Below are 23,139 nucleotides of genomic sequence, written 5' to 3'. Positions count from 1 at the left end.
GTTGTCACAAAGTGCTTTACAGTAACCCGGCCTAGAAACCAAGAACCAAGCAGAGGCAAGAAAAAGCCTCAAGAGGACCCAGATCACAAATAAAACACAAACGGAAGGTTAAATCCCCTGTTTCCTCACCGCTAACAGCTGTCTGACCAGCATGTCTGAAGCCTTCTCTGAGATGTTCCCGACAAACACTGTGGTGGTGGGGTCTCCACTGCCCCCCTCCTGGTTCTCCTTGACTCGGACTGGGTTCAGATCCTTCCTAGGGCCAGGAGGCATCTGGACCATAGACACTGTGGTAGGAACCATGACCTGCAATACAATAATACAACACACATTAGGAGAGGGGAGTTTTGTGTCTGTGCGTTTTTGTGTGTGTGTGTGTATTTGTGTGCGTGTATTTGTGTGCGTGTGTGTGTGTTTATTTGTGTGTGTGTGTGTGTGTTTATTTGTGTGTGTGTGTGTGTTTATTTGTGTGTGTGTGTGTGTTTGTGTGTGTGTGTGTGTGTTTATTTGTGTGTGTGTGTGTGTGTTTATTTGTGTGTGTGTGTTTATTTGTGTGTGTGTGTGTGTTTATTTGTGTGTGTGTGTGTGTGTGTATATTTGTGTGTGTGTGTGTGTGTGTTTATTTGTGTGTGTGTGTGTTTATTTGTGTGTGTGTGTATATTTGTGTGTGTGTGTGTGTGTGTTTATTTGTGTGTGTGTGTTTATTTGTGTGTGTGTGTGTGTTTATTTGTGTGTGTGTGTGTGTGTTTATTTGTGTGTTTGTGTATATTTGTGTGTGTGTGTGTGTGTGTTTGTGTGTGTGTGTGTGTGTGTTTATTTGTGTGCGTGTATTTGTGTGCGTGTGTGTGTGTTTATTTGTGTGTGTGTGTGTGTGTTTATTTGTGTGTGTGTGTGTGTTTATTTGTGTGTGTGTGTGTGTTTGTGTGTGTGTGTGTGTTTTATTTGTGTGTGTGTGTGTGTGTTTATTTGTGTGTGTGTGTTTATTTGTGTGTGTGTGTGTGTTTATTTGTGTGTGTGTGTGTGTGTTTATTTGTGTGTTTGTGTATATTTGTGTGTGTGTGTGTGTGTGTTTATTTGTGTGTGTGTGCGTGTGTTTATTTGTGTGTTTGTGTATATTTGTGTGTGTGTGTGTGTGTGTTTATTTGTGTGTGTGTGTTTATTTGTGTGTGTGTGTGTGTTTATTTGTGTGTGTGTGTGTGTGTTTATTTGTGTGTTTGTGTATATTTGTGTGTGTGTGTGTGTGTGTTTGTGTGTGTGTGTGTGTGTGTTTATTTGTGTGCGTGTATTTGTGTGTGTGTGTGTTTATTTGTGTGTGTGTGTGTGTTTATTTGTGTGCGTGTGTTTATTTGTGTGTGTGTGTGTGTTTATTTGTGTGTGTGTGTGTGTTTTATTTGTGTGTGTGTGTTTATTTGTGTGTGTGTGTTTATTTGTGTGTGTGTGTGTTTTATTTGTGTGTGTGTGTGTGTGTTTATTTGTGTGTGTGTGTTTATTTGTGTGTGTGTGTGTGTGTGTTTGTGTGTGTGTGTGTGTGTGTTTATTTGTGTGCGTGTATTTGTGTGTGTGTGTGTTTATTTGTGTGTGTGTGTGTGTTTATTTGTGTGTGTGTGTGTGTGTGTGTTTTGTGTGTGTGTGTGTGTGTTTATTTGTGTGTGTGTGTGTGTTTATTTGTGTGTGTGTGTGTGTGTGTTTGTGTGTGTGTTTATTTGTGTGTGTGTGTGTGTTTATTTGTGTGTGTGTGTGTGTGTGTTTGTGTGTGTTTGTGTTTGTGTATATTTGTGTGTGTGTGTGTGTTTGTGTGTGTGTGTTTGTGTGTGTGTTTATTTGTGTGTGTGTGTGTTTATTTGTGTGTGTGTGTGTGTGTGTGTGTATATATGTGTGTGTGTGTGTGTGTGTGTTTATTTGTGTGTGTGTGTGTGTTTATTTGTGTGTGTGTGTGTGTGTGTGTGTGTGTGTGTGTGTGTGTGTGTGTGTGTGTGTGTGTGTGTGTGTGTAACAGCAGCAATAGAATCTTACAGCGGGTGCAGAGGTCATAATCCCCATGTGGACTGGAATCATGGGCGTACCTCGAAGAAGACACAGAGACACATCAGACGAATCTGCGGTAAGACATTGGTTCTCTCCCTAATACACCACTGCACTTGACCATCACCAAAGTGATGTGTTTTTTAAAGATTTTATTAGGATCTCTTTTAGTCCTCATTTGGGCTGATCTTCTAAGAGTCGTTAAACATTCAAATACAATGTACAATACAACAACAACAACCAATCACATGTTGACATATAACCCACTGTTACAAACTGCAGACATAATATTATGACTAGATAGATTGGTTCATTCATCTACCATAGTCCTGCATAACCTTCACATGTATTTGATTTTACATTTTAAGAATTACGTGCATTTTATACATTGAAAAAGTTTCTGGTTTGCTCAGATAAATTATTACACTTCTTTATTTATTTTGAATCTAAATGATATTTTGTCTATTTCTCTTTCCTGGCTGGGCAACACAAACATCAAGGCTGTATCACATCCCGTAGGCATCACAATACACCATCATGACATCACAATACACCATCATGACATCACAATACACCATCATGACATCACACAATTGGCCCAGAGTCGCCCGGGTTTGGCCAGGGTGTACGCAGTCATTCTAAATAAGAATTTGTTCTTAATTGATTTGCTTCGTTAAATAAAAAGGTTCAATTAAAAATAACTGGTGTACAATCTATTCCTAGTATTGACTGAATGTCTGTCTCTTACAAACGGAATACTTAGTTATGAAGTTATGAAATAAAATAAGCATGTTTTTTTCCCCTTCCAATTATCAATGACCCCCCCCCAGGAGCATTGTGCATGACTGCAACAGAAGAACCATATCTCCACCTTAAAACAATCCGTGCTGCTTTGTTCTGTCTAATCTGCAACCTCCTAATGTCACTTTCTGTTGCATTTTTCCCCAGACCTTAGTACAGTAGTTCACCTGACCTCCCAATTAATGCCTGTGTTGATTGCTTAAGAATGTTTCCTGGTCAAATATTTAGCTATCCTTCTGATCATGCATGTCAACCAATGCAGTGGAATGTTTTTAATAGCGATAAGCATTCTGATTGGCTGTGATCAGATCATTATTTTCCCCATATAATCCCATATTTGCCTACTCACAATACCCTCCAATATCTCACTGAGTGAACGGCGTAGACTGATTGGTCGACTATTGGCAGGAGTAATGAGTTCTTTGCTGTCTTTCGGGATTGGACAAACATTTGGATATTGCCTCTTTTCCAGTGACTAATTAAATAGGAATTGAGCTGCAATCTGGGGAAGCAACAGAGCGAAGTAAAATAATTGTCCCATAAGATCATAACCTGTAGATTTACCATCAGGTAATGACTTCAATAGGTTTAACACCTCCTCCACTGACACCATTTGTAGACAAAAAGAGCAGATCTTATTGCTCATAATATGATCATCAATTCATTGGACAATAGCTTGTTTGGAAGAATTGGTGTTTACATTACCTCTCAGCAAATTAGTTTTCCAGTCAACCTCCACACAAGACGGGCATGATGAGATAGATGTATCAAGTTAGCCCTTCACTGTATTTCATACCTTTTTACAATCAATACAAGCATTTTTATAAAATAACGGGTTTTTTTTCCCTCCTTAAATTTCATTGAACTGCATAATTACATAATATTTAATAAATGTCTTTTTAGTTTTGATTTGGCTGCTAAGTCTTTTGCCAAATGTCTTTGAGAAAAAGCCTCATCATAAAATAATTGGGGCGGCAGGGTAGCCTAGTGGTTAGAGCGTTGGACTAGTAACCGAAAGGTTGCAAGTTCAAATCCCTGAGCTGACAAGGTACAAATCTGTCGTTCTGCCCGTTAGTAGGCCATCATTGGAAATAAGAATTTGTTCTTAACTGACTTGCCTAGTTAAATAAAAGGTTAAAAAAAAAAATCCATGGAGATGTACTTTTTCTTACTGATGCATGATGGTCCATTACCTCAGTGAGCAAATAAATAAAACATTCTGTCGTGTGATTTAAATCATCCTCTAGATAAATCAGCTCCCAGGGTTCAACAGCCAAATCATTTTGAAATTGCATATGATTAAAACATTTTATTTTTTTAAATGTATATTGACCACAATCCTTGGGGGTTTCTTTGGAATCTTGGTGTTCATCAGTACACACTGACCCAACTCCAGCCACTTTAACAATGGGAATTGATGGGAAATGATGTAAATATATCACTAGCCACTTTAAACAATGCTACCTTATATAATGTTACTTACCCTACATTATTCATCTCATATGCATACGTATATACTGTACTCTATATCATCGACTGCATCCTTATGTAATACATGTATCACTAGCCACTTTAACTATGCCACTTTGTTTACATACTCATCTCATATGTATATACTGTACTCGATACCATCTACTGTATGCTGCTCTGTACCATCACTCATTCATATATCCTTATGTACATATTCTTTATCTCCTTACACTGTGTATAAGACAGTAGTTTTGGAATTGTTAGTTAGATTACTTGTTGGTTATTACTGCATTGTCGGAACTAGAAGCACAAGCATTTCGCTACACTCGCATTAACATCTGCTAACCATGTGTATGTGACAAATAAAATTTGATTTGATTTTATAGTCACAATATTATGGTCTGCCCAGACCACTGGCATTGATCTGGCCTTTAGGCATTGCAATAGTATATAACAGAAGATCAGATCAATGCACGCGAGATGCCTTTAATCAACATAGCACTAAATAATTAGAAAACTGAAAAGGTTTCTGGTAGCAGAGGCCTCTGATTACCTCCAGTTTGATCACTTAGACTAAAATGTTTCTCACCTGCTGGGACTCCCTGGGGGAACCCCGCGAATTGGGGAGGGCAAATCCCGGGGGGCAACTGGGGGAGGCGGTTCAGGTGAGGGGGGTACGACATCTTGGGAGGTGGGTGCAGTGACCTGGAAAATGAAATGTAAAGGAAGAACAGGTTCAAGGATTACCATGGCATGGGGGAACCCATGAATACATTCTGGCCTGCGGAGATAGCTAGCTAGGCTAGCTTAGTTAACAGCTAAACTGGGTGTTTGGTTAGCCTACATTACCTACAATTGACATCAAACAATTACACCAATGAAGTTAAATGTTGTAGGCCAACTGGCTGCCTAGTTAATAGAATTTAATAGAATAAGCTCTTTCTATTACACACTTCCTATTGCCCATCGTTAGTTAAGCTACTGAAGCTACCAATGTAGCTAAAGAGCTAGCTCGCTAACTAACTAAATGTTGCTAACTTGCTAGCTATTCTAACGTTTATAAACTTTTGCTAAAAGAGTGGGATGTACATACCTGAAACCGGGCGACGTACACACACACACTGTAACCTTGTATAACCTTTAATGAACAATATTTTATCTGCCTTCGATAGCTAATTTGCTAGCTACGTTATGCCGCTAAAAAAAATATGATGTTTTCGCAATGCATTATGGGATATGTTTTTTTTATTTTTAAAAGAGTGTTAATATTTTTCAACGCTTGAGGTCGACAGAAATGTATATGTATATTACTGTACCAAAATAACCCTGTTTGTTTTTTGCTCAAACAGTTATCAAACAGATAACACAACACAGAATAACAGACACAAACCACTGTATTTGTAACCCCCATGGATGTACATTTGTAAGCCAATGCCTGTACTAGCCTATGGGGGGCTACCGCACAGCATAAACTCTCCTTATCAAATGAACAGAGACACCGGCCCAGCCATCACCATGGAGAGCGGCACAAGCACTGTTTTGTTTGTTTTTATGTTAACCTAGCTACTATGTTTATGTTATTTATTCATTTTCTGAACCACTCCAAAAATAAGTTTCCTTGAGGGAAAAAAATAAGAGTTATTCTAGTCTAATAATATAGTAATATTTCAAGAAGCCTAGGACCCTAGGCTATACCTATAGCCTACCAAACTATTTTTAGGGGAAGGCAGAATAGCCACTAGTAAGGCACGTCGTTTATGGTCACTTACATGTAAACATGGGGTGCAGGCTGACATCTGATAGGCTGTGTTTTGAACTATTATGGAAGGCAGACGTCCAGGTTAAGCAACACATTTGTCAACCACGGTTTCCTGTCTATGTGGAATTTCGGGGCGGCAGGTAGCTTAGAGCGTTGGACTAGTAACCGAAAGGTTGCATGGTCGAATCCCAGAGCTGACAAGGTAAAAATCAGTCGTTCTACCCCTGAACCGGGCAGTTAACACACTGTTTGTTTTACCTTTATTTAACTAGGCAAGTCAGTTTAAGAACAAATTCTTATTTTCAATGATGGCCTAGGAACAGTGGGTTAACTGCCTGTTCAGGGGCAGAACGACAGATTTGTACCTTGTCCAACGTTCCTAGGCTGTCATTGTAAATAATAATTTGTTCTTAACTGACTTGCCAATTTAAATAAAGGAACATCTAAAACATGTCTGCCCCTTAGAAATTGCGGGCCAATGGGTGCATTTTGGAAACACAAGACACGCCTTTGGAACAAACCCATCTATTGGATACATCTCATTGGCTAGTTCGAAGGCGTCGTTTACAGTATTGACGCATGTCTTCCTTCGTGAGGTAACGGGATTCATGAATAAGGGCACAGAATTAATGATTGTGTTTTCAGATTTAACGCGTGGCATTTGGGTGATTTTTAAAAATATTAAAATATTAAATATTTATATTTTCAAACTCTACAATGTATTTAGAGACTAATTTCAGTTGATCTTGCTCTTAATCCTGACCGCCATTCATCCCCTCATGAATATTAATGAAATCATAAGAGCATAAAACCATCCCCCCCGACGTGCGCTCACATCAAAGCATCACCATCGTCAGAGTGACGAGAAGAGCGTTTGAATCCACTTTTGAATCTCAGCCTTGGTCGTTAAACGGTTGTTATAAATTATTTTGAAGTCAACTGATAAATTAAATAGGATTTTAAAATGGCTTTAAGAGGGCCACTGCGTCGTCTTCTACGGACTCAACTCAACAATACCTGTCAGAGCAGAGCGCATTCTGTGGCTGTTTTAGGAGCACCATTCTCAAAAGGACAGGTAAGGAAAAAGCTCATCCTATTAGAAACCATTCGTTTTAATATGGCTATTTATATAAGGTTATTTCTTTTACCAGAATTATTGAACTTTTGTTATTTTTCTTTAGAAAAGAAGAGGGGTGGAACATGGACCCAAAGTCATCAGGGATGCCGGTCTGATCGAGAGGCTTTCAAATCTGGGTAAGTGATGGAACATCTTCTTAATGTGCTACAAACAAACTGCTAAATGTACTGTTGAACTAAAATGATCTGGTAATACTTATTCTAACGCTAAAATAGGTTAATGATTCATGCAAGAGCCGCTTCCCTGAGTCATTCAGTTCTCGGAAGTGAAGCATTGGGCTATAGGCTGTGTGTTACGACAGTCTTTAACATACGTGTGTATTGTCTAATATTGTCAAACAACGAAATCAAACACCGGTATTGCTCAGACCTTGAAAGCTGGCAATCAACACAGATTTTGTTTTTGTTTTGTCTAAAAGGATAACGTTCTTGTAATTAAAATAACGATTTTATTGGGTCACACGGGCGACAAAGGATGGGCAAGTCTGCTGTCGTCACTGTACAGTCAGTTATGCAATCAACAGTTCCCGGTGCGGGCATGAACAGAGCTTTCTCCGAAAAACAAATTCTCTCCTCCCATTACAGCATTCCCTTTGTACACTTCTGCCTATCATAGTTGAATAGGGGGAACTTATCGCTGCCTTGAATGCTTGAAAGACGAAACTAACTTTTTGTTTTTTTTTGTGAGTAACTTGCGAGACTGCATCAGACAGCCGGCTCCATGTGACAGTAAACACCCAGACTGTGGGTTCCAATCCAGAGTAAACCACGGGGTTTTTTTTAACGACCATTGACAAATCTGAGCAAAGAGGGGCACACATTTCGTCAGACAAAATGCTGCCACTTCTAAACCAATGGATTATGATCAAGTCATACATAACATATTATGTGGTCAGATCCTAGTTGTGATGAAGAGAAACCTATCAGGCTAGGCTAGGAATCCCCCATTGAACGGCTATTTATCAGCTAAACGAGCCATGTTAATGCATCAGTTCAGCCCAGCCTCACGAATTAAACCAGCCAAAAACGCACGAAATTTGCTGAAATGCATTTTGTACATATATGCACGAATTGATTGTGAGACTGTTGGTCAATTAGTTGGTTAGTCTAGAAACAGTGTTAATGTGCCAGATAACCCATCTGCCTGGCGAGAATGGGGACCGGTCTGAGCAAAGATACGCACTCTTTTCGTCAGGCAACTAGGTTACCCTTCTAAACCAGTAGATTATTATCAATTCATTAATGAAAAATTAAAAAATCAAATAGGACTGGGATGTCCCAGAGTGTTTGTGTGTGTGATAAATATCCAATCTCATCATAAAGCTTTTCACTTCAAGTAGAGGTTCAGTTCTGGAATGTGCAAGTCATGTCCCTGTAATCTTAGCTCGGTTTGTGTCCCTGAGCACTCAGCTGGAGAGCGCTCGAGGCAGGACAACGGAGCTTCTTGTCAGTTTCTAGCCAGTTACGCAACGGACGGTTTCCGTGGCCGGCAGTCGGTGTAATACGAGAAACTGATCTTTAGATGGCCGTTTTTTCCCCTTTGTTGGATGGAGACGACTGACATACTTTTTGTAAAGACATCAAACCTCCATAGTCTTTAAGAAACTCGATCATTTTATGAAGATACTAGCCTAAAACCTTTGATCTAGCCTAGTTGTAGGTGTAGTGTTAGGCCTAGTCTGGATGGGCCTCCATTGTAATTTGCAGCTCCCTGGGAACGAAATGTTCCATTTTACTCATCCTTGAGTATGGCCTATAGTCTAGTCCAAAGCTTTCTATAGACATCTCCTGCTGTGCCCAAGCATGTACATATGGTGCTATTTTAGTTGTCTCTAAAAGTGGACTTCAAACTGCTAAAATAGACAGTCGATTAAAAACAAAAGTATGGAAAGTAAATAGCCTTACTTCTGCTGATGCCATTTTAGCAACAGGGAGACTATAAATTGTATCCTCCTTATAGCTGAGCTGATCAGACGTTGTGCACTTGCCAAGAAGGGAAACTCTAGCCCTGTCAACTGCATTAAATATCACTGACATTGAGTCAAGTTCAAAAACATATTAGATTATGATTACATTAACAGAGAGGCACTGGGTTGAGCTATTCCTGTCCAGGGGTCTAAGATGGTAACACGGGGAGAGATCTTAGATCAGGGAGAGCAATTCCAGTCCCCAAGGGGACCTGATTGGTGTGACACTTTTGCCCCAGTCAACACACCTGACTCCAAAAATCAAATATTCATGATCTTCAGTTTAGAATGCAATTCGTTTAATCAGCTGTGTTTTCTAAGAATGGTGTGTGTGTGTGTGTGTGTGTGTGTGTGTGTGTGTGTGTGTGTGTGTGTGTGTGTGTGTGTGTGTGTGTGTGTGTGTGTGTGTGTGTGTGTGTGTGTGTGTGTGTGTGTGTGTGTGTGTGTGTGTGTGTGTGACACTACTCTGGCCCCTGAGGACTGGAGTTTTCCACCCCTGTCTTAGATGGTAACGGGGCACCAGATTGGTCCCCTCCCGACCAGCAGAGTGACACGACACCGCTATCAAATGGAATATTGTCACCTACAAGTGGCGCCTCAAATTTCTGGTTTACTTCAACTCATAAGTCATTAGTCCGAGGTGCCAATACCAGTAGCGTCGGTGCAGCCCACTTTCTGGAGAAATTCCTCTGTTTACTCTGCTGTTACCATGGTATCAGAGGGTGATCTGGTCTTAGAGAAACCTGAGAGAACACACATGTGAAATGGGACACATGGAAAGTAGTGCCCAGACAGACAGCGGTTCCAGCAAACGGCTTGAATGACTCCACCTCGTCAATCAAAGATGATAGGAGAGGGGTGTGTGAAGAGCCAGGGTAAAGGGGATTGGACATCAGAGATGATAGGAGAGGGGTGTGTGAGGAGAGCCAGGTTAGAGGGTTTGGACATCAGAGATGATCGGAGAGGGGTGTGTGAGGAGAGCCAGGGTAAAGGGGATTGGACATCAGAGATGATAGGAGAGGGGTGTGTGAAGAGCCAGGGTAAAGGGGATTGGACATCAGAGATGATAGGAGAGGGGTGTGTGTGAAGAGCCAGGGTAAAGGGGATTGGACATCAGAGATGATAGGAGAGGGGTGTGTGAAGAGAGCCAGGTTAGAGGGTTTGGACATCAGAGCCTGGAGAAAGAGTTGAACTAATGCCTCAAAGACATGTAGCCTACCTAATGCTTAATGTGACAGTGGAAATTCTGCGCTGACAAACTGGGGCACGAACTGGCCAAGGCCATTCATGAATCTGGGGCCACAGTACTTCTAGCTCTCAGGATCAGGATCTGGGGGGACAGTACTTCTAGCTCTCAGGATCCGGGGCCACAGTACTTCTAGCTCTCAGGATCTGGGGCCACAGTACTTCTAGCTCTCACGATCTAGGGCCACAGTACTTCTAGCTCTCAGGATCTGGGGCCACAGTACTTCTAGCTCTCATGATTAGGATCTGGGGACACAGTACTTCTTGCTCTCAGGATCCGGGGCCACAGTACTTCTAGCTCTCAGGATCTGGGGCCGCAGTACTTCTTGCTCTCAGGATCGGGATCTGGGGCCGCAGTACTTCTAGCTCTCAGGATCAGGATCTGGGGACACAGTACTTCTTGCTCTCAGGATCCGGGGCCACAGTACTTCCAGCTCTCAGGATCAGGATCTGGGGACACAGTACTTCTTGCTCTCAGGATCCGGGGCCACAGTACTTCTAGCTCTCAGGATCAGGATCTGGGGACACAGTACTTCTTGCTCTCAGGATCCGGGGCCACAGTACTTCTAGCTCTCAGGATCTGGGGCCGCAGTACTTCTTGCTCTCAGGATCGGGATCTGGGGCCGCAGTACTTCTAGCTCTCAGGATCAGGATCTGGGGACACAGTACTTCTTGCTCTCAGGATCCGGGGCCACAGTACTTCCAGCTCTCAGGATCAGGATCTGGGGACACAGTACTTCTTGCTCTCAGGATCGGGGGCCACAGTACTTCTAGCTCTCAGGATCCGGGGCCACAGTACTTCTAGCTCTCAGGATCCGGGGCCACAGTACTTCTTGCTCTCAGGATCCGGGGCCACAGTACTTCTAGCTCTCAGGATCAGGATCTGGGGACACAGTACTTCTTGCTCTCAGGATCCGGGGCCACAGTACTTCTAGCTCTCAGGATCTGGGGCCGCAGTACTTCTTGCTCTCAGGATCAGGATCTGGGGACACAGTACTTCTTGCTCTCAGGATCCGGGGCCACAGTACTTCCAGCTCTCAGGATCAGGATCTGGGGACACAGTACTTCTTGCTCTCAGGATCCGGGGCCACAGTACTTCTAGCTCTCAGGATCAGGATCTGGGGGGACAGTACTTCTAGCTATCAGGATCGGGGGCCACAGTACTTCTAGCTCTCAGGATCCGGGGCCACAGTACTTCTTGCTCTCAGGATCCGGGGCCACAGTACTTCTTGCTCTCAGGATCCGGGGCCACAGTACTTCTAGCTCTCAGGATCCGGGGCCACAGTACTTCTAGCTCTCAGGATCCGGGGCCACAGTACTTCTAGCTCTCAGGATCCGGGGCCACAGTACTTCTAGCTCTCAGGAACCGGGGCCACAGTACTTCTAGCTGCACTAAGCCATCTGCTACATTACCATTCATGCTCCAATTCATCCATACCATTTGCTGTTGAATTCATCCAGTGCGTAGTAAACCCGTACCTTTTTATTTCCTTGTGCAGATTACCCAGTGCATGACTTTGGAGACCTGAGCTTCCAGTATCTGGAGAAGGACGAGCCCTACATGCACGTCCCCTTCCCTCGCACTGTGGGCAGAGCTAACAAACTGCTGTCAGGGGCCGTCAGCAACGCGGTGGGAGCCGGACACACTACCATCATGCTGGGAGGAGACCACAGGTACATACCACAACAACCCTTTCATGTTCTCAGAGAACCAACACGGTTATTTTAGCAACATTGACAGTGTTAGGAAATTAAGCATTAGGCAGGCTTAGGACCTTAGACATGGGGCGGCACACAATTGGCCCAGCGTCATACGGGTTAGGGGGTTTGGCCGGGTTAGGGGTTTTGGCCGGGTTGGGGGGGGGGTTGGCCCGGGTTGGGGGGGTTGGCCCGGGTTAGGGGCGGCAGGTAGCCTAGTGGTTAGTGTTGGACTTGTAACCAAAAGGTTGAAAGGTCGAATCCCCGAACTGACGAGGTAAAAATCTGTCGTTCTGCCCCTGAACAGGCAGTTAACCCACTGTTCCTAGACCAGTTAACCCACTGTTCCTAGACCAGTTAACCCACTGTTCCTAGACCAGTTAAGCCACTGTTCTTAGACCAGTTAACCCACTGTTCTTAGACCAGTTAACCCACTGTTCCTAGACCAGTTAACCCACTGTTCCTAGACCAGTTAACCCACTGTTCCTAGACCAGTTAACCCACTGTTCCTAGACCAGTTAACCCACTGTTCCTAGACCAGTTAACCCACTGTTCCTAGACCAGTTAACCCACTGTTCCTAGACCAGTTAACCCACTGTTCCTAGACCAGTTAACCCACTGTTCCTAGGCCGTCATAACAAATAAGAATTTGTTCTGAACTGACTTGCCTAGTTAAATAAAGGTTGAATATAAACATAGCGGCAACAGGTTTATTGTGTAACACAGTCAGCGTTGCCCTGGGGGGGTGAACAGAATGTATTACAGGTAATTAAAATCCATTAATAATGGAGATTGGATTCTATCTCCCTTCCTGATCTCTCCCCCCGCAGCCTGGCCATTGGTTCAGTGGAAGGCCACGCCCGGCAGTGTCCTGACCTGTGTCTGATCTGGGTCGACGCCCACGCTGACATAAACACGCCCCTCACCTCGCCCTCAGGGAACCTCCACGGACAGTCGGTTGCCTTTATGCTGAAAGAGCTGCAGAACAAGGTAAGATGACAGAGGAGTTGGGTAGACCTTGGCCTTGTGACATGCATTCTCACTATCCTGATCCCTAACGCCAGGCCATGCTTACGTCTCTGGTTGCCTGGGTAGCCACCGGAAGTCTGTGGGTTTCAAATGAAGGTGTCATGTCCAAGTGGTCCCCCCCCCCGTGGCCTCAGAGACATAGAGTTAGCTATACAGCACTAGCAGATCTGGATACCAGGCTATATTTTACCTACCGCCTCAGTGACCATAGAGTTGGCTATACAGCACTAGCAGATCTGGATACCAGGCTATATAATCACTACAGCCTCAGTGACCATAGTGACCAGGCTATACAGCAACCTGGCTATACAGCACTAACAAATCTGGATACCAGGCTATGTTCTCACTACAGCCTCAGTGACCATAGAGTTGGCTATACAGCACTAACAGATCTGGATACCAGGCTATGTTCTCACTACAACCTCAGTGACCATAGAGTTGGCAATATAACACTAACAGATCTGGATACCAGGCTATGTTCTCACTACAACCTCAGTGACCATAGAGTTGGCAATATAACACTAACAGATCTGGATACCAGGCTATATTCTCACTACAGCCTTACTGCTCTCCCTCTGATACTGACCTGTTATCTGTTGTTGTTGTTGTGTAGATGCCAGAGCTGCCAGGGTTCAGCTGGATGAAGCCCTTCCTGTCGGCTAAGGACCTGGTTTACATTGGCCTGAGAGACGTCGACCCTGGAGAGTAGTAAGTACACTACTCTGTACACTACCAAGTACACTACGATGTATAACACAGTTAAAACACATTGCATTTGACATTTTAGTCATTTTGTATATTATTGTGTGTATATAGACTTATTTTTCTACTGTATTATTGACTGTATGTTTGTTTTACTCCATGTGTAACTCTGTTGTTGTATGTGTTGAACTGCTTTGCTTTATCTTGGTCAGGGTCGCAATTGTAAATGAGAACTTGTTTTCAACTTGCCTACCTGGTTAAATAAAGGTGAAATAAATACATAAAAATTAGCAGACGCTCTTATCCAGAGCGACCTATAGTTGAACTTGGTGCATTCAACCACATACCACTGTCACACCACAGTATACTACTGTTGGGCAGTATCTAGATGTTCATACCATCTCTGTGGGTAACCGGCCTCTACCGTCCATCCTATTGGCCAACGTGCAATCACTGGAGAATAAACTGGATGAGCTCCGTTCAAGACTATCCTACCAACCGGACATTAAAAACGGTCATATCTTATGTTTCACCGAGTCGTGGCTGAACGACGACATGGATAATATACAGTTAGCTGGGATCTGCGTCGGCAAGATAAAACAGGCACGTCCGGCAAGGGATGCGGAGGGGTGATGGTGTGTGTCTATTGGTAAATCACAGCTGGTGTGGAGACGTCTAATATTAAGTAAGTCTCGATGTATTGCTCGCCTGAGGTAGAGTACCTAATGATAAGCTGTAGACCACACTATCTACCAAGAGAGTTCTCATCTATATTTTTCGTAGCCATCTATTTACCACCACAGACCGATGCTGGCACTAAGACTGCAATCAACGAGCTGTATAAGGCCATAAGCAAACAAGAACATGCTCATCCAGAAGTGGCGCTCCTAGTGGCCGGAGACTTTAATGCAGGCAAACTTAAATCTGTTTTACCTCATTTCTACCAGCATGTCAATGTGCAACCTGACAAAAAATACTCTAGAACACCTTTACTATACTGACATGTTCAACCTCTCCCTGACCCAGTCTGTAATACCTACATGTCTCAACCTGTCCCTGACCCAGTCTGTAATACCTACATGTCTCAACCTGACCCTGACCCAGTCTGTAATACCTACATGTCTCAACCTGACCCAGTCTGTAATACCTACATGTCTGTAGTCTGTAATACCTACATGTCTCAACCTGACCCAGTCTGTAATACCTACATGTCTCAACCTGACCCAGTCTGTAATACCTACATGTCTCAACCTGACCCAGTCTGTAATACCTACATGTCTCAACCTGACCCAGTCTGTAATACCTACATGTCTCAACCTGACCCAGTCTGTAATACCTACATGTCTCAACCTGACCCAGTCTGACCCATTTACTTACATTTAAGTCATTTATCTTATCCTTACAAATTGGTGCATTCACAACATCCAGTGGAACAGTAGTGCATCTAAATCTTTTAAGGGGGGGTGAGAGGGATTACTTTATCCTATCCTATATTCCTTAAAGTGGGGTTTCTGTCTCCGGAAGGTGGTGATTGACTCCGCTGTCCTGGCGTCGTGAGAGTTTGTTCCACCATTGGGGGGCCAGAGCAGCGAACAGTTTTGACTGGGCTGAGCTCTTCCTCAGTGGTAGGGAGGCGAGCAGGCCAGAGATGAACGCAGTGCCCTTGTTTGGGTGTAATCAGAGCCTGGAGGTACTGAGGTGCTTCCCCTCACAGCCTAAAGCACCATGGTCTTACTTACCTACATGTCTCAACCTGACCCAGTCTGTAATACCTACATGTCTCAACCTGACCCAGTCTGTAATACCTACATGTATCAACCTGACCCAGTCTGTAATACCTACATGTCTCAAGCAGACCACCATAGTCCCTCTGCCCAAGAAAGAGAAGGTAACCTGCCTAAATGACTACCGACCTGAAGCACTCATGTCTGTAGCCGTGAAGTGCTTTGAAAGGCTGGTCATGGTCAATAAAATGCAAATTAATTACTTAAAAATCATACAATGTGATTTTCTGAATTTTGGTTTTAGATTCAGTCTCTCACAGTTTACGTGTACCTATAATAAATATTACAGACCTCTACATGATTTGTAAGTAGGAAAACCTGCAAAATCGGCAGTGTATCAAATACTTGTTCTCCCCACTGTACCTTGCTGTAACTAGCTGTAACTAGCTGTACCTTGCTGTAACTAGCTGTACCTTGCTGTAACTAGCTGTAACTAGCTGTAACTAGCTAACAGCTAAGTGTTTTTGTTTTTACTTTGTTATAATTCTAATTCTATTTGAGGCTCCACATGTTGTCATATAAAATATTAATGTTATTTCCAACAACCAATGAGCAACTCCACTGTAAATCCAGCGCGTATTGAATGTTGACATTGCCAAAAGCCAGTATCTTTGGCAAGGAGTGGAACTTCAGCGAGAGAGTCTGGTATTCAAACTAATCTCGATCCAAGGAAGGGGATTGAATGTCTCTGCTGTCACCATGAAGCTTGATCTTGACATATGGCCACTTCGCTAGCAAGTTAGCAAACCAAATACATAGCTGGATCTAATCTATTGGACACATCCTATATTTCTTAGAGTTATACTTAACTTATAACTTATAAGCAGTGGTGTATAGTTATTGTTTTGAGGTGAGAGAGCGCAAACAAAATGTGAATGACATCATCATTTCGGCAAAGTTTATACCGGCAGATGTAGCCTATTGAATAGCCTATCATTATAGAATATGACAGATGTAGTCTATCATTATAGAATATGACAGATGTAGTCTATCATTATAGAATATAGTCTATCATTATAGAATATGACAGATGTAGCCTATTGAATAGCCTATCATTATAGAATATGACAGATGTAGTCTATCATTATAGAATATGACAGATGTAGTCTATCATTATAGAATATAGTCTATCATTATAGAATATGATTTGAAAAATGTGTCCTCCAATTGCAACGTGTGGCTATGCCCACACATAGGCTATTGTCTAAAGAGAAATTAAAATGTTTCATACCCTCAAACACCAGGTTAGGCATAGGCTACCTCGTTTCAAAATAGACCATCACTGTCAATCGTGAATGATAATTCTTCATGTTTTATCGTCCAAACGGAATGATAATTCTTCATGTTTTATCGTCCAAACGGAATGATAATTCTTCATGTTTTATCGTCCAAACGGAATGATAATTCTTCACATAGTTTTATCGTAAAGAATGATAATTAAAATGTTTTTATCGTCAAACACCAGGTTATGATAATTCTTCAAAATAGTTTCACTGTCAATCGGAATGATAATTCTTCATGTTTTATCGTCCAAACGGAATGATAATTCTTCATGTCTTGTCCAGATTGCATCTGCATGTGTTGCTCTATGCCAGATCAGTTGATTGATCTCAATCAGTTTCATGGCATTTAAATGTTATTGAATGACTGTTTGGTGAGTAGATGGTGTTAACTATTAGTGTAACGGCCGTTGTTGGTGGAAGAAGGTGACGACCAAGGTGCAGCGTGGTACGTGTTCATATTTATTCAAATGAACACGGAGATAACAAAATATAACAAAGAGAAACAACCGAAAACTGTTCTGGCTGGTGCAGACACACAACAGAAAACAATCACCCACAACTCAAAAGTGAAACCAGGTTACCTAAATATGGTTCTCAATCAGGGACAACGATAAACAGCTGCCTCTGAGAACCATACCAGGCCAAACACAGAAATCCCAAAACATAGAAAAAGGAACATATATAACTCACGCCCTGACCATACTAAAACAAAGACATAATAAAATGACTTCCCTGAAAAGTGGAGGCTGTTATAGCAGCAAAGGGGGGGGTCCAACTCCATAATAAAATAACTAAGGTCAGAACGTGATAATTAGCCTTTCTTGTATTTAGTGTATATACAGTTCTATTATGTAAAATATGTGAATGAATAATTATGTGATCTTGTAAGACATTGATTCAGCTTTGATCTAACTTTACTAAAAGAGCACCGTTGTGAGAAGTGATACTCTTCTATTTATAATAATAATATTATGACTATTCGGCATAGGCAAACAGATCTTGATAAAATGTCATTTTAAGTAAAATAACTAAAAGGCTATTTTTAAGTGAAAGTTGCTGATTGGACAGTGCCAGGATCTGGAGTGATGAATCACGCTTCACCGTCTGGCAGTCTGACGAATCTGGGTTTGGCGGATACCAGGAGAACTTTACCTGCCTGAATGCACAGTGCCAACTGTAAAGTTTGGTGGAGGAGGAATATTGGTCTGGGGCTGTTTTTCATGGTTCAAGCCCCTTAGTTCCAGTGAAGGGAAATCTTAATGCTACAGTATACAATGACATTCTAGATGATTCTGTGCTTCCAAATGTGTGGCAACAGTTTGGAGAAGGCCCTTTCCAGTTTCAGCATGACAATGCCTCCTTGCACAAAGTGAAGTCCATACAGAAATGGTTTGTCGAGATCGGTGTGGAAGAACTTGACTGGCCTGCACAGAGCCCTGACCTCAACCCCATCTAGTGGAAAGCCTTCCCAGAAGAGTGGAGGCTGTTATAGCAGAAAAGGGGGGGACCAACTCTATATTAATGCCCATGATTTTAGAATGAGATGTTCGACGAGCAGGTGTCCACATGTAGCGTCTCTGTGACCAACAGATGCACGTCTCTATTCCCAGTCATGTGAAATCCATAGATTAGGGCCTAATGAATTAATTTCAATTGACTGATTTCCTTATGAACTGTTGCATTTATATTTTTGTTCAGTATAAATGCCTTACTAACTCTAAATTGGCCCAATTTACATTTCCAGTTTCCCACCCTGACATACCAAGCTAGAACGGGCCCTGTGTCTCAACCAATAGACAATGTAGGCTAACTATCCCAGGCAGGGCTACAGCAACTTCCAGAGAGGGCCAGGCTCCTTGGACTTAGCGGTGGCCACTGGTTTGGGTGTCCTAGACAAAACGGTGTTGCCTTAACCAAGTGGTCACATATCGTTCTGGGTTCCTCTGCGCAAGAGCGAGGAGAGCGAGCAGAGAGGGGGGAGAGAGAGGAGAGAGAGGGAGAGAGAGGGAGGAGAGAGGTCTGTGGAGTTTTATGAGCATCCTCAAAGCAGACACTGAATTTGTTTTTTTCCTTCTGATTGGCCAAAGTGGTCAAGATTCTGACGGGCCTATAATGGGCACGCTATAATGATCCACAACACAGGGGGAGAGAGAGGAGAGAGCGAGAGGTCTGTGGAGTTTTATGAGCATCCTCAAGGCAGACACAGTGAATTCTTTTTTTCCCCTTCTGATTGGCCAAAGTGGTCACGCAGTACACACCGGTAGCCTGATAGTTGTTGATCTGGATAAGAGTGTCTGCTAAATTACCTAAATGTGAACGTGAAAAAATGTTCACATAATTCCACCTGTTTTTAAAATACACTTCCAGACACCCTCCTCGTGACATTCTACTCTCCTTTCTCCTCACAGCGACATCCTGAAGGACTTGGGTGTCCAGTACTTCACAATGAGAGACATCGACAGGCTCGGCATCCAGAGAGTCATGGAAGTCTCTTTCGACCACCTCTTGTCAAGGTCATTGAATTACTGTTAAAGATTAAGGAGTGATGTTATAAACTAAGCAGCTTACTGTATGACTGACTTTGAGCCTTTCGTTGTGTCAATTACATTAGGCCCCATAGATGTGTTCAGGTGACTGTTTTGGAGTGTGTTCAGGCGACTGGTTGGAGTGTGTTCAGGCGACTGGTTGGAGTGTGTTCAGGCGACTGGTTGGAGTGTGTTCAGGCGACTGGTTGGAGTGTGTTCAGGCGACTGGTTGGAGTGTGTTCAGGCGACTGGTTGGAGTGTGTTCCGGCGACTGGTTGGAGTGTGTTCCGGCGACTGGTTGGAGTGTGTTCCGGCGACTGGTTGGAGTGTGTTCCGGCGACTGGTTGGAGTGTGTTCCGGCGACTGGTTGGAGTGTGTTCAGGCGACTGGTTGGAGTGTGTTCAGGCGACTGGTTGGAGTGTGTTCCGGCGACAGATGAATTTGAGTTGAAAGTGGATTGATTCACCGAACTGTTTTCCGAACCCGTTTTCTTCTTCTCTTGTCCAACAGGAAGCAGCGGCCGATCCATCTGAGTTTTGACATTGATGCGATGGACCCTTCTTTGGCCCCGGCCACAGGAACACCAGTAAACGGAGGTCTGACCTACAGAGAAGGATCATCTGTTAGGGCTATAATGATCCACAACACAGGTATGTTAGGGCTATAATGATCCACAACACAGGTATGTTAGGGCTATAATGATCCATAACACAGGTATGTTAGGGCTATAATGATCCACAACACAGGTATGTTAGGGCACGCTATAATGATCCACAACACAGGTATGTTAGGGCACGCTATAATGATCCACAACACAGGTATGTTAGGGCTATAATGATCCACAACACAGGTATGTTAGGGCTATAATGATCCACAACACAGGTATGTTAGGGCTATAATGATCCACAACACAGGTATGTTAGGGCTATAATGATCCACAACACAGGTATGTTAGGGCTATAATGATCCACAACACAGGTATGTTAGGGCTATAATGATCCACAACACAGGTATGTTAGGGCTATAATGATCCACAACACAGGTATGTTAGGGCTATAATGATCCACAACACAGGTATGTTAGGGCTATAATGATCCACAACACAGGTATGTTAGGGCTATAATGCTATAATGATCCACAACACAGGTATGTTAGGGCTATAATGATTCACAACACAGGTATGTTAGTATAATGATCCACAACACAGGTATGTTAGGGCTATAATGATCCACAACACAGGTATGTTAGGGCTATAATGATCCACAACACAGGTATGTTAGGGCTATAATGATCCACAACACAGGTATGTTAGGGCACCATAACACAGGTATGTTAGGGCACTATAATGATCCACAACACAGGTATGTTAGGGCTATAATGATCCACAACACAGGTATGTTAGGGCTATAATGATTCCACAACACAGGTATGTTAGGGCTATAATGATCCAGGTATGTTAGGGCTATAATGATCCACAACACAGGTATGTTAGGGCTATAATGATTCACAACACAGGTATGTTAGGGCTATAATGATCCACAACACAGGGGCTATAATGATTCACAACACAGGTATGTTAGGGCTATAATGATCCACAAGGTATGTTAGGGCACAGGTATGTTAGGGCTATAATGATCCACAACACAGGTATGTTAGGGCTATAATGATCCACAACACAGGTATGTTAGGGCTATAATGATCCACAACACAGGTATGTTAGGGCTATAATGATCCACAACACAGGTATGTTAGGGCTATAATGATTCACAACACAGGTATGTTAGGGCTATAATGATCCATAACAACTATAATGATCAGGTATGTTAGGGCTATAATGATCCACAACACAGGTATGTTAGGGCTATAATGATCCATATGATCCACAACACAGGTATGTTAGGGCATGCTATAATGATCCACAACACAGGTATGTTAGGGCTATAATGATCCACAACACAGGTATGTTAGGGCTATAATGATCCATAACACAGGTATGTTAGGGCTATAATGATCCACAACACAGGTATGTTAGGGCTATAATGATCCACAACACAGGTATGTTAGGGCTATAATGATTCACAACACAGGTATGTTAGGGCTATAATGATCCACAACACAGGTATGTTAGGGCTATAATGATCCACAACACAGGTATGTTAGGGCTATAATGATCCACAACACAGGTATGTTAGGGCTATAATGATCCACAACACATAATGATCCACAACACAGGTATGTTAGGGCTATAATGATCCACAACACAGGTATGTTAGGGCTATAATGATCCACAACACAGGTATGTTAGGGCTATAATGATCCACAACACAGGTATGTTAGGGCACGCTATAATGATCCACAACACAGGTATGTTAGGGCTATAATGATCCATAACACAGGTATGTTAGGGCTATAATGATCCACAACACAGGTATGTTAGGGCTATAATGAACCACAACACAGGTATGTTAGGGCTATAATGAACCACAACACAGGTATGTTAGGGCTATAATGAACCACAACACAGGTATGTTAGGGCTATAATGATCCACAACACAGGTATGTTAGGGCTATAATGATCCACAACACAGGTATGTTAGGGCTATAATGATCCACAACACAGGAACCCTGTAATGATACATTTATAAGAAATTATGGGGGGAAGGTTTGTCATTAAACTTAAACTTTTCCTCCAAGCTATGCAAGACTCTTGGTAGGATGAGAATAGTTATTGCATTGCATGAGTGGTTTATATAGTTATGCTGTTGGTACGATAAGAACATTTCAATATGTAACATTCTATGATGTAACATTTCAATATGTAACATTCTATGATGTAACATTTCAATATGTAACATTCTATGATGTAACATTTCAATATGTAACATTCTATGATGTAACATTTCAATATGTAACATTCTTTGATGTAACATTTCAATATGTAACATTCTTTGATGTAACATTTCAAAATGTAACATTCTTTGATGTAACATTTCAATATGTAACATTCTATGATGTAACATTTCAATATGTAACATTCTATGATGTAACATTTCAATATGTAACATTCTTTGATGTAACATTTCAATATGTAACATTCTTTGATGTAACATTTCAATATGTAACATTCTTTGAAGTACATTTTCTGTCTGCAACATTCTAAAAAAAAAAAAAAAATGTAAAAAAGGAACTGAAACTAATAGATTGTGTTTGTCTAATCTCCAGGGTTGTTGTCGGTGATGGACCTTGTTGAGGTCAACCCAGCCCTGGGGGCGAGTCGTGAGGCGGTGGCGAGCACAGCTTCCATGGCGGTGGACGTCATCGCATCATCCCTGGGCCAGACCCGCGAGGGAGGTCCCATCACCCAGGATTCGCAAACGCTCAAAGACGACACGGAACAGCTTCGACTCTAGAACCACATTCTAGAACCACATTCTAGAACTCAAAAGACTTAACATATTGGCATTCCTGAATTTAAAAAAAAATAAAAAAAGACTTTACATACAGAACAGATGCACTGAAACTGTAGTTGAATTGTTTCAAAGCATGTAGTTGCATCTTCTGTGTGTGTGTGTGTGTATGTATATATATATATAGTACTGTATGGCAACCTGTTCAACAGTCAAACAATCATGATTAAACTTGGAAAGCCTTGTTCAAGGATTACATCGCTAATTTACTAAGATGGCGTGAAAAGCTTTAGCCTGGGCCCAGATCTGT

General features: G+C 42.4%; 3 protein-coding genes across 4 annotated transcripts in view; 1 reads left to right on the top strand and 2 right to left on the bottom strand.

Annotated features, from left to right (window-relative positions):
* Positions 1 to 5,506, bottom strand: part of LOC115126249 (RNA-binding protein 25-like) — a 75,609-nt gene extending 70,103 nt beyond the window's left edge. Inside the window, exons 1-4 of one of the 2 annotated variants that reach the window (XM_065025935.1) lie at positions 5,387 to 5,506; positions 4,883 to 4,998; positions 2,014 to 2,063; positions 130 to 306 (exon numbers count right to left, since the gene is read on the bottom strand). In XM_065025935.1, coding sequence (XP_064882007.1) covers positions 130 to 306; positions 2,014 to 2,063; positions 4,883 to 4,976 — 321 coding nt within the window. In that variant the 5' untranslated portion in view covers positions 4,977 to 4,998; positions 5,387 to 5,506. The remainder of the gene's footprint in view (positions 1 to 129; positions 307 to 2,013; positions 2,064 to 4,882; positions 4,999 to 5,386) is intronic. The other variant, XM_065025934.1, reaches the window with a different exon arrangement.
* vti1b (vesicle transport through interaction with t-SNAREs 1B) overlaps positions 1 to 23,139 on the bottom strand; it is a 204,544-nt gene that overhangs the window by 141,564 nt on the left and 39,841 nt on the right. The gene's annotated exons all lie outside the window — the stretch shown is intronic.
* Positions 6,873 to 23,082, top strand: LOC115122139 (arginase-2, mitochondrial-like). The gene is made up of 8 exons (XM_065025933.1): positions 6,873 to 7,127; positions 7,234 to 7,306; positions 11,901 to 12,075; positions 12,930 to 13,089; positions 13,742 to 13,836; positions 19,306 to 19,410; positions 19,933 to 20,072; positions 22,645 to 23,082. Exons 1-8 carry the CDS (start codon positions 7,017 to 7,019, stop codon positions 22,830 to 22,832), a joined length of 1,047 nt encoding a protein of 348 aa, XP_064882005.1. The 5' UTR covers positions 6,873 to 7,016; the 3' UTR covers positions 22,833 to 23,082.

This window comes from Oncorhynchus nerka, linkage group LG12 (genome assembly GCF_034236695.1).
Source record: "Oncorhynchus nerka isolate Pitt River linkage group LG12, Oner_Uvic_2.0, whole genome shotgun sequence".
In the NCBI taxonomy this organism is placed as follows: Eukaryota; Metazoa; Chordata; class Actinopteri; order Salmoniformes; family Salmonidae; genus Oncorhynchus; species Oncorhynchus nerka.
Note: the sequence above shows the minus strand (reverse complement) of the source record. Positions and strands in the feature narration are given on the sequence as shown.

Bases quoted from the DNA above. Each gene is read 5' to 3' on its own strand.
- LOC115122139 (XM_065025933.1), top strand. From the start codon at position 7,017: ATGGCTTTAAGAGGGCCACTGCGTCGTCTTCTACGGACTCAACTCAAC. The intron at 19,411-19,932 runs GTCATTGAATTA...CTTGTCCAACAG, and splicing joins TTCGACCACCTCTTGTCAAG to GAAGCAGCGGCCGATCCATC. The intron at 20,073-22,644 runs GTATGTTAGGGC...TCTAATCTCCAG, and splicing joins TATAATGATCCACAACACAG to GGTTGTTGTCGGTGATGGAC.